Genomic DNA, 12,440 nt, shown 5'->3' on the forward strand with positions numbered 1-12,440 from the left:
CGAATTAACATATTAATCGATGTTGACAGCAATGCTCCTAATGAAGGTTTTTGATTTGATGTCTTGTGTACATTGTAAACCAGATATTCATCTAGAACGTGTATGGAAAAAATGCTTTTCATCTCTAGATGCAGCCTGCCGACAAGAGTCGAGAGATGATCGCGCAAGGCTACGCAGATGTGACGGGACAGAACGCTTCAATTATGTTGGATCCTTCCCTGCCACCGCCCCCATCTGCTCCTAACAACCGCACTCCCATCAAGCCTCTAACTATTAAAACGTCGCAACTCACGACGCCTCATCACAAGAGGTACGTACGCATGGTATTTTCCGACGTGTGCCTTAGTGCAAACACTTTCTTTTACGCTTACTTGTTATCGTTGTTTTCTCCGATAAGATTTTTCCATTCTAATTTTTGGGTTGTGTGTTTTGTAGTCAATTTTTTATATTCGTCAAGTTTTATATTGACAACAAATTTTTTCATACGTATCCTTATTATGAGCACAATTTTTACATTTTTTGCAATCAAATAATGTCGTGTTGAAACGATTAAATACATGAACCATTTGTATGTGAGTGGTGCCGATGAGTTGTTCTGTGCACACGCCTATACATGTCTGTGTGCCTCACTCGCGTGGGCGACCGTTGTCTCTATGCTTCTTATTACAGGCCTTGTCTAAAGTTGTGTTTCTTGTGCAGCGTTGTAGGTTTATTTATTATCATGGTTTTTCTTGTGGGCTTGTTACTTCTAATTAATTTTTTTCTTGTGTTAGAACATTTTCCCGAGCTATCATTTGTATTTTACAGTTCTCGTTCTCACCGGTCGCACCATCGAAGCAGTTCCAGTTCACATAAGAAGCACAAGAAGAAGAAGAAACGCAGAAAGTTTATGGATTCGGACGAAGATGATGGAGATAGCGATAGCGACGCAGATTGGGCGTGAGCACAGCAATCACATTTCTACATAACTTTTTTTCATCTGTAGTATTGCTCGCATCTCTTCATCATGTTAGTATTATTCCTGTTGTTTATAGTGTTGTTAAATCTATAGTCTCTGTATGTTTCAGAAAATAAAGGACACTGATATTTCTAGGTATAAATGACTTGATTCCGATCCAGAAATTGTTTCTATAGTTGAATCGATGATGCGAATGTTTTTATGCTGAGGTCATGAGGTATTGATGAGTGTGACGTTGGTACCATTTTTGTTAGTTTGAAATTTATTTTTGTGACCTTGACTGCAAATGCGCGTTCTGATCTATGAGACAAATAATTAATGGTCCAATGCCAACTTGCGTTGCAGCAGACGCTTAGGCTGTCATTGTGTTATTACAATTATTTTCGTCTCTGAAAGAGAAGTTATTTTGCGTACATGAGCTATCTGGGCAACGACGCTTACGAGGATTCTCAGTTCACCATTCGTTACACGCATCTCTTTTCCTTTGCTGTCTTGTATCATAGTTACCTGGTTCATTAAATTATAATAGGCATTAACAAAGAATAAGTGATTATTTATTATAAACTTAGTGTGATTCTAATGTAAAACATCACCACTACTGAGTCGAAATGCATTCGGAGGCTCTTCGTTATTTTTAAACTTCGATTATTGAACAGAAAGCTATAAATTTTAGTGTGCGAATCTTATTATCAAGTTTATTAAACTGTATAATTTAGTGTGTACGAAAATTTGGAAATGTTCTATTCTCTTTTCTCCAATCTACGAAGTTCATAAGATATTTACAAATGTTCTTTATTTGCTTGTGCTCCGAAATGAGTTATTGTGGGTGTGGGATGAACAGTAATTTCATGCAGACTTGTAATTTATTGTTTTTATATAATGAAATGACATTCACCTCGTTATTTTAATACGTAGCATTGGCGTCAAAATTGTTTCTTTTCAGTGGTTTCGAGGTTTCTGATTTAAATGTAATATTTATTTATGCTCATTAACCTGATTTATTCTATTTTAATAATGTAGGCTTATGCACTCCAATATTCTTCCTTTTGGAAATTTTTTCATTATCTGTTCGAACAATTTGGAAACTAGGACCTTTTGTTATTACCTCGGGAAACTGAGAAAACAATCCTCGATTTGTTCATTATCCAAGATTGGTAGTATTTGCGGTGGTTTAAATTCTAGCACTTATTTTTAACTCGTATTGATTGTCCATTTTACTCCCATGGTTTTATTTTGTAACAATTTAATTTAATTCCCGCGCAACCTCTGTACAAAATTTTCTTTGCCAAAAAATATCTCGGTCTTGGAATTTTTTAAAGTAATAATAATTCCTGGGACTTCCATTTTTGTTATCTCTCAAAAAAAAAAAGAAACGTTTTTATTAAAAAGTGCATGCTGGTAGAATAGTTCGAGGCTTCAGTTTAGAGATGTTCTTCAGTGTCTTCTAGTTGAAATAAAGAGTTAAAAAAACTCATTAGTGTCAACTGAATGAAGGCATTATGATTTGCTGCTTGCGTTACCTCCATATGCGTTTTGTAAAACGTCAGGTTACTCCTGACGACGAAAGAGTTCCATGTATTATCACGTGCATTTCTGATAACTTGTAAGCATAGATTATCGTGTCATGAAATTCTTATGTGTATTCTCATTTCTCTTGGCCCATCATTAGCTTTAAATCGACGACTGTCTCGTTCTTGCATTAGGGACCAGAGTTCTCTTAGAACATACCGACGGTCCGATAAATATCTTCTTACTGCAGTGCTTGAGCAGGATTGTTTGATTTTACGTGGTCTGCTCTGAGTACGAAGTCAGTCATGTTAAATGAGCCTACAACTGTCCTGTATATATTCATGCCTGGGTCATTGTTCGTGTGTCATACTGAAGGTAAATTTATGACGTATACTGTCCTCGTAATATTGTAGTCATAGCTCGTCGGCGATCTATTTTGGTACACTGAATTTTCTCTGTATATATTGCGATTACTTTTCTATGGTAATAATGCAAGAATAGTGTAGCGTGACTCGACTTGTGTGTGGCGGATGTGTTCGAGACTAATGGTGGACTATTGTATCTGATAGTGAAGCAGGAAATGGTTCAACTTTTATAACATTGTATAAAAAATGAAAAGTATAGTTTGAAAATGGTAGCTTTAATAGTAAGTATAGTGCGTAACAAATGAGCGTTGCAAACTGTCAAAAGTAAGTGGAAACGTCAGTTGAGAGTCATAGCTTCTGAGCTGCCCCTTCCTCACTCGCTGTATAAAAGGCCAATAAATTATAAAGTTCATCACCATGATTTTCGTCAGCCTTCTTATGGTATTAAAATCCGCGAAATTCATCACTGTAAATTTCACTCCGTGAAGGTAATATTGCTACCAAATTTGATATTAGTTGAGTTCTGTTGAAGAAAATGGTCGATACTGGAATTGTCTGGGTATATCACCCGGCTTTTTTACATGGGCGATTATTAAAGTACGTCGCGGCGTGTCGGCTGCTCCGTAATTATCTTCCACTGGACAATTGTTCGCCAAGCTCACTCCGTTAGGTTGCAGTGGCTTTGCTCGCCATGACTCGTAGATAACAAACCTTGAAGTTTCACTTTAAGATTCTCAAACAGACATAGAAAATGAAAGCATTACTGCTTTATTCTTTTTATTATCACAGAAACATGATTGTTCCAAAAAATCTTGGTTCACTTTATAATACAGAACAATGAGAGCTGTCGAAAATGAAAGCTTGACTCCAATAGCCAAGCAAAGAGGCAGAGGTGACACTCCATACTTGGTAAGTGGCATTAGGGTTGCCTTAATTAGAGAATACGTCACGTCTCACATTAGTTAAGTATTTAGTTAAGTATTCGATGCGAGAGAATATTGCCTTCCTATGGGGTATAGTTCGTGGGCTGCATGCAGGTCCTCGGAAATCGTCAAAACGTACGAGGAAGGAATCCACAAAAGAAATAGTTCAGCGTTTTCATGCGCTGCAAAGATATAAATCACTATTTAGTAATCAAATAAAATATATTCTGAAATTCTAATTTCAGCACGTCTAGGAATATTGTCCAAACCCTTATAACTTGGCCTGTGAGGGATACTCGTGCAGATTTTCCCGTAGTCAACAACGACCAAACTATTGCATCGACACTGAACAACGCTGCTCTTCAGGAACTGCATGCATTACAACTTAGTGATCTTATAGTGTAGAATATTCCAATGCATCCTCCCATCATAAATGCCGGGACAAAGGTTTTCTTCAAGAAATTGCTCTAGAGGAAATGGGTTATTCATTATAAGTGTAACCGGGTGACAGTAAAGTATAAGAAGCGAAGGGCTAATATCTTGTCATAACAATTATTCAAAGGTAATTTATAAAGCGAATAAAAATGTTCAGGAAAATGGTCGCAAAAAATGTATAATTTCTAACATCATACCTGAAGAAAATGCTCCTGGCTAAAGACCTTAATCGGAAATTAATGATACTTGGAAAATATGCTTGCAGTCCGCAGTAAAAATTCAGCGGACGGGTAGGATCATGGTGGAACTGTATAAGGTTGACCCACGAGAAGTTCCGTCTTTCAGTTCATCTTTCTTGTTACGCCACGTAGATCGAGAAACGTAAACAAACCCGTCATTCCCATGAGGGATTGGTTGATTGGTTTGATTGAATCTCGGTGATTGGGCAATAATGCCCGTGACGTCACTGAGATCAGTGACGGGCGAACAACACACTACATACGCAAAAATGAGCTTCTGATGGGTCAAGCTTATACTAGTTCAGCCATGGGTATGATCATATCAGAATTGGAAAGTTATTAAGATACTGATGGAAAGTTACAGTGTGGGAGAATAAAATTGACAATACTGCTGCACTGAAAAAAAAAGAAGTTTACAGGTAGCAGTGAACGTTCTATGACTTGAAAAGGTCTCGAGCATCTATGTTTGCTATAAACATACGAGCCTCTTAATCAAAATTTTCATAAGCGCATGGTACAAGGCGGAAATGAACAAATTTGAAATAAAACGTCGTGTTCAGGATTCAATAAACCCAACACTAATTAAATATAAAATCAAGAGTAACATTACCAACAGTGGAGACACCCAGCAAGAAATACATGGTCAATTTTCAATTCGCGCAATTCTAATTAAATATGAATCATGGCCAACATAACTGCTTCATGGACGCGCGGGATGCATTTTAATAAGGAGAACCTAGTTTCCTCATTTTTAAAATATAATTTGTTAGAGAAAGATAAACTCTGGATATGGCCCCAATCTTACTCGATATGATCCAAGACAGCGGCAAATGACGCGTTACGATTCATAAGAGAAGAGGACGGACAGAGCTCGGACAATGAAATTCTTTCTGTACGTCAAACCGCGCTAGTTGGCTTCCCTATAGAGGAACCATAAATTTCACTGAATAAATTACTTAAAACATTGTTTTTACAGCAAAAAAGGTTTTATTTCGAGAAAAGACAGTTTAAAAGTAAATTTTCAAAGTGAGAATGAAAAATATATTGAAACAACTCTATGTTTCGGATGGAAAAATCGTCTGCGATCAGCTGCCCCTGTTTAGTGTAGCATTCACCTGGCAGTGGACGAAAGGGCAAAGAGAGATAATTATATATTCATTATCTAAAATTGGACATCTGGCAGCAAATACTTTCTGGAACAAAATATTCAATGTTCGAACTGTTAGACAACAAAACATTATTTCAAAATGGTGCGCAGGACAATTCAGTTGCGTTGACAAGCTCATTGCAATAAAAGATTTATGTTTAACTGCCGATATTACGGATATTTTATTTAGGTGATATTTGTATATATGTATAGTTCGATGAGAATCGAGTATTCTCTATAACAATTGGAAAAAACTGATATGCCATTCTAATTTCATCTAGATAAATATATAATTCTGAACAAATTTATCAATATACTGAATGAAATCGAAGACATTCAGAGAGAATATATATCTGCGTTGTTCCATAGTTAAGAGCTATCAGGGCAAGTTCCGAGTCAGAAATGAATGACGATTCTTCCAATATTCAGATAATAACTTCCTTCAACAACACACAGCAAGATAATTTATCGCTAGTAAAGTTTACAGAGTATTAAAAATGTTCTTAAATGTCTTAACTTAGATAGAAGCGCAACCCTTAACGCATTAAATAACGCTATATAACACTAGCAATGTACAACTTCAATAAACAAGATTTGCACGAGAAAAAAGTTTCTTAACAAGCTCTTATGAGAAAAAAGAACTTTGAACTTAAGTACGCGGAGTGAGGTAATTCAAGTCAGGTGAGAGTAATCTTCATTCCGACATACCAACCAACGAGAGTAATGCAAACGGTAATAACAGAAGTATAGTTTCAATAGTGAGCGTTAATGCCATAAAAGTTTCACTCACATCGAGACGGCTTGATTTTTGCAGTCAGATTCGCGTCAAATTTTAGCCTTTTCAGGTCCATGGGAACGAATTTCACGCCAGAGAAATACAACCTAAAAGAAGAAATTAAAACTTCTGCAGTCAGGATAAATTGCCGAGTGTCAAGAAATTGAATTTACAGAAAAGCGAAAGCTGACTTGATAGTAGTAGCGCTTCTGCTATCAAGCTATTTCGCACCGGAGGTCAAAAGATAAAGTTGCCAGCAAGGCGGAAGGCCTCAATTATTCAAAATCTCAAATTAATCATCGCCCACAATGGGCGGAAGGTCTCAGATGTCCAGTTCACTGAAGCTGGCTCGAAAGAAGCAGCGTTAGCATCTCAAAGAGACGAAGTGACAAGGAGGGACAGGTGAAAAGCAATAGAAACCAAGACACACGAACAAGAGGTCGCTTACACGGGACGTCGGTCTCCCGCACAAGACAAAGAAGGGAAATGTAAGGAATCCTGCCTACATAATAATAACTTAATTCCACAACTGAAGCGCGCAGTCAGACACAGCGACCTCAGCGGTGGGGCGCTCAGGAGCAATCCCCCTATGGGAGCGCGACATCCCATAGGACTTCTGACGAGTACAGATACGCGTCAGAAGACATCCTGAGGGGCTGCTGACTTGAAACCGTTAGCAAACGAACACGGTAAAAAAGTGTGAAGTCATTGAATGAATAATCAATTAAATTTTTAGAAATAATTTTGTTTGTAGGAAGAGAAAAAAATGAGCTAATTTTTTCGAACACTAGAATGCAGTAGCTAATTAATATACCAGCTCTAAACATAGTGTTATTGAATGACATAAATATGATGTAGGCTTCACATCCCCATCTGATACTTATAGAGTTAAAATAAGTGATAAAATTGGATAGTCAAAGCCAATGTTGTTCATGTTCGGTCGAAACATTGGTCAAGTTGTATAGGAATAATCACTGAAGTGGCTTCAGTTACAAATTCAAAACATCGCTCGATTCTAATTCACACGCAATTCTTAGATGTTAATTCCAAGCGATAATAATTCACAATTGACGAGAATAAATGTTGTTTTTGACGATTACGGCCTCAACGCCATGGGATTGCACATCACACAATGAGTACACTTCCATAAAACTCGCAAGTTACGAGCATGGTCAAAAATACCTTAAGTTCATATTTTTCTACGACAAACGGGAAAAGCTACGGGAAGATTCAAGATTGTAGTCAAAGTCTTCAAATTTACATCTTTGGGAATATCAACCATCAAAATCCCACTTAAGACAAACATGGTCAAAGTTATAAGAATAAAGGAAAAAATGTTCCCACTCTAGGTGGAATTAGTCGCCAATTTTCTAATGTAAAAAGAAATATCGAGAAAAGCAGTCAATAGATTAAAAGTATTTTAAAGTGGACGCAATTGAAACTAATTCCTTTTCTCTATTTACAACAATTAACGACGGGATTTAATATACAAAAAGAAAAATATGGACTATACGAATGATAAAAAAAATATTGTGAAATAAAATCTATCGTATTAAAAATAGTTACACATAAAAAATAGGAACGACACATGCGCAGGCGGTTCTTAAGGAATTTGGTGCCAAATAAATATTCTTATTGAAGCTGGATAAAAGAAGTAAATGAATATTCTCCTGACTTCTAAGAAATTGTAAGACCGGTTGTCAAAACAAATTCCGAAACTGGTATTTCTCCAGCAGAAATTCAATAGAGAATTGTCAAAGAATGTTCAAGGGGTCAAGATGAAAATCCCAGGATAAATTGGAATAGAGTTGTCTTCCGTAATCGGCTCCTCTGAATTCTCTAAGAATTGCGATTATTCATTCAACAAGTCTAGTTTCAGGAACAATTTGATTAAAATGATGCACAAAGAGACATATAAAGAAAGGGGCTTATCTTTCCAATAGTGGATAGAGATTCAAATTTGATTTTCTCGAGGTGATGAGCATGAAAATTGTAGCTTAAGCCTAATATATCGTTGCTGAGATGTAGTAACGTTACCCACACAATGAGGGTCCTAACAATCACTTCCGAACGTTAGATCTTGTTCTTGATTTCGAACATCAATTCAATTGCCGCTTTGCGCTCTGGGCTTTCCAATTAAAAATGCTTAGGGAAGAAGTTATTTAATTTAGTGGCGATAGAGCTTTAAGTGGAATGCACATCTAATTGTGATGTAGCGATACGACATTCAAATTAAGAAGTTTTGTACACAGGGTCTATAAAAATTTTGATAAGTCGAAAATTTATGTCAGATGCGGCTAAAGTATCGTTCTTTAGCGCAGCCTGAGAAGTGAGCTGGATGTAAAAAAGGGGCACAAAAACTTATAATAAACCATTTAGGACTTGGTACACGTAGCGCAATTTCAAAGGCGGCAACTGACTCCACAAGTTGTCGTTCTTAACCATAGGAGCTTCGTAAAAATGACAAGATCATTTTGCAGTCTACAGACTATAACTTTAACATTAGGTAAACAAGATAAAATGAGAATGTCTACCGGTATATTGAACATTACGGAAAGGCATTCTATTTATTACTCAGACTCGATCTATCACATTCGCTAAGTTTCCATTTAAAGAGTGATCAGCGGTTTCCCTCCGAAACGATCATGCTAGATATCCCTTCAACAACGTTTTTAAATACTAAGAAGGCCCATACAACTAAACAGTTATACAATGAAGTATCATTGTCAGTTGTTTATTAGTTAAATATTAAATATGCTTAGATAAAATTTGTATCAATCAAAAACATGAGTGATGGCAAAGAGGTTGTGGTCAGCTACCGCCCGGTTGCTGATGCTGTCGATGCGGTGATTTTGTAGCTCCGATAGCGGGAAGTTTTTTGCCCGTTGAGACTCTGGGACTTGAACTCTGGCCCTGGGTCTGGGCCGGGCACGAGCCACAGTGCTGCAGCTGGACGCTTTGGGACGTACCGCTGGATCCTCTTTCATCGTCTCTTGTATCATGTGATCCACCATGGCTTGGTGGGTTTCTGCTGTGATGTCCAGCAGGATCGGGGATGTGATGGCGGTCATGGTCTTTATCATGGTGGACTTGAACGGACACCACGGGCGTGGTGGCGGGACTGGCAGATGCCGATGGCGGTCCCGAGCATCTGGATGCTCGTCGGGATAGAGGGAGGAAGAGGAAGGATCCCTTGAAGGATCCCCTGGGGGAGCCTCGAGGGGAGGGAGTTTTCTCCTTAACCGAAGATCGGGAGCTCCGCCTGGACCCGCTCTCGCCGCCATGCTTGTCAACCTGGACATTCATAAGTGGTTATTGCTTTCATCCTTCCCTAAATTATTTTTTCAAATAAACTACATAGCATGGTGCAGATTTTCAAACAATAACTCAAATGTGGTAATCTAGTGAAACTAGTAGATCATTTATAGTATTCAATGCTGTATATATTTCACGATGCACTTTTTGCAGTCAGCAAAAGCAAGCCACAGAATGAGTACCGTCGAAAGTAGAGCTTAGAAAAACGATGCTATGTTTTTTGACAGCGTTGTTCACCTCAAACTCGACAAAATATCCAGCGCTTGTCATATAGTTTTACTAAAACAAGCATCTATAAATTACAGAAAATTTACGTCACTCCATAAGCAAAATTTAAGGTCCCTGTAATGTTAAAACTTGATTAGCTTTCAAGCTGATGGGCTGCACAAGCGAAAAACTCAAAGAAGCCAATAGAAACTTTTAATTAGTATTTTTTTTAAAGATACTCGTATAAATGCCTTCAGATGATTTTCCATCGAAGAGAAATTCCTGATACAATATCCCTTACCTGACGTTCAAAAATCGTTTGTTAAATAAATGCCAAATATTCCCCTCAGAATCTATCAACGAACTTGAGATTATCGAAAGGATCGAGGTTTCATTGCCTGAAATATCTCAGACGATTTAATTTCAGACAAATATTACGCGTTTATCAGTTTAAGAGAATGCACGCATAAGCATAATACGACTAGACAGTAAATGAAATGGAAAGTACCAAACTTGTGACAAAATGTACTTGACATCTTTTAACTTTCAGCGGGCTTCTTATCGACAGAATCTGTTATCCTATTCGCACAGTAGCTACTCAGACAAACAAATTTCTCATATTTTCACTTCAAAGTATCTGGACTAGTATAGATGCTAGACTATAGCGGAACATATTCATAATTCCGTAGATTATCTCACGAAAACGAAACGTCAACTTTAGTCGATTCCCTGCACAGCCTATACAGGTACAGTGGCCACACACGAGCACGAGCAGTTGCCACACGTATGTTACGTCACGAAACACGTTATCATTTACTACACAAGATGAATAGCAATAACACTAATAATGAAAGATATTCTAATTATAACTATGATGATTTTTCAGTGAACATTGTGTGGTGTTCTTTTTATTCAAGAATTTGCTAAGCATTCTGCACATCTATGGAAATTTTCAAGCAAATGGTACTAGTTTAAAAACCGATTCGGTACTCAACATTATGCATTTTTTTCATTTCTATAAGTTCTCGCTTCATATAGTCGTTTTATAGCTTTTATTTGCAATTTCACGAAGCAAATTTGGTTTGAGACACTCCATTGATCCCTTAAACAATTAGAAGAACAGATATAATTTCAGGAACCACTCTCTCAAGTACGGGATGTTACGCAAGTCATATATATATATATATATATATATATATATATATATATATATATATATATATATATATATATATATATATATATATATATATATATATAATTTAGCACGAAAGTACGGGGCATGAATGGCAAAGATGCACAAAATTCTGCATGCAAACGTATGTACACAAATGCGACACAATTAACTTAATGTGCGAATCAGAAGGAAAAAATGCAAATACATGAATAAGCTTCACTTCGATGCGAATATGAAATTTAATAAATTGTATTCGTTGCTAATGCTTCAATGGAATTTTTGAGATAAAATTAATTTATTCGTTGCTGAGAAATGTTACGGTGCACGCAATACGAAGACAAAACAATATAAGATTGCATGTACAAAATGATGAACAATGCGCACTGCCAGTGCGAGGGTAACTACATTATTTACACCATGTATGATCTGGAGAACAAATATACTGCCGGTGCTTCTTAGAAAACAATATATTAAGTCTGTGTGACTTATGAAGCAATATTTTCAGTTAATGCGACCAATAAAACAATAGATTCATCAGGTCCGATTAATAAAACAAGATACTCAGCCACAGCGGCTTATAAAACAATATATTCAGATCTAGCAAGTGTGCTTTGAAAAATATATTCAGAGATGCAACGAAGTAAGATGATTATATTATAAATTAAAGACTCGTATTTTTTATGAATAAATTAATTACTTGCATGAATATAAAATTTGCGAAGAATATTTGTCCAGGCCTCAAACAGCGTCTGGAACGTATGATATGAAGAACATGAGCTCCAGAGCATAAAAAGCTTCATCAAATAACTGAGGAAGGAACGCGCCTAGAAAATGCAACTACACTCGGATAATGAGTGAAGAAACATTCATCATGAGAAGCATACAAATTGTGACGAATGAATTGTATAAAAAATGAGATGATTCGTGAAGGGGACTTTCGATAGCAATAAACTCAATCACATAAAAAATTTAAGATGTGAACCATAATCCAATGATAGCTAACGAGATGAAAGTCACAAATCAATGACAATAAGTAAATGAAATATTTTGAATTATGAAGTAATCGTCATTATATAGGATGACTTATTAAAGAAAATACTAATGAAGCGTCTTTCATGTACGAAGACGACGAGAGAGCGCACATGATGATTGAAATTGGAGTGTAGGCTGATGAATAGACTGAGTGGAACTGAAGGATATTAAATTGAAGTGTGGTAAAAAATTCAAGGAACTATAAAAAATTAAGGTAAAATAAAATTTTTAATGCAGAATGATAATGGAATGCGGTTACATTAAAAGAAAATAGGGAATGAGAGGAAAACTAAAAAAATGAGTGGTGAATAAGACAATAGTATTAATGGAGGAGAAGCGCACGCAATTAATATGAGAG

General features: G+C 36.6%; 2 protein-coding genes across 2 annotated transcripts in view; one reads left to right on the forward strand and one right to left on the reverse strand.

Annotated features, from left to right (window-relative positions):
* The window catches only part of LOC108679219 (nipped-B-like protein A), a 52,551-nt gene extending 50,619 nt beyond the window's left edge, over positions 1-1,932 (forward strand). Inside the window, exons 35-36 of the mRNA XM_018167818.2 lie at positions 129-310; positions 808-1,932. Of these exons, the coding sequence (XP_018023307.1) occupies positions 129-310; positions 808-943 (318 nt within the window). The 3' untranslated portion in view covers positions 944-1,932. The remainder of the gene's footprint in view (positions 1-128; positions 311-807) is intronic.
* A 5,964-nt stretch (positions 1,933-7,896) lies between these two features.
* Positions 7,897-12,440, reverse strand: part of LOC108679220 (sodium channel protein 60E) — a 49,322-nt gene continuing 44,778 nt past the window's right edge. Inside the window, exon 28 of the mRNA XM_047881137.1 lies at positions 7,897-9,645. Within this exon, the coding sequence (XP_047737093.1) occupies positions 9,126-9,645 (520 nt within the window). The 3' untranslated portion in view covers positions 7,897-9,125. The remainder of the gene's footprint in view (positions 9,646-12,440) is intronic.

Source organism: Hyalella azteca, unplaced genomic scaffold, assembly GCF_000764305.2.
Source record: "Hyalella azteca isolate HAZT.00-mixed unplaced genomic scaffold, Hazt_2.0.2 contig7133, whole genome shotgun sequence".
Lineage (NCBI taxonomy): Eukaryota > Metazoa > Arthropoda > Malacostraca > Amphipoda > Hyalellidae > Hyalella > Hyalella azteca.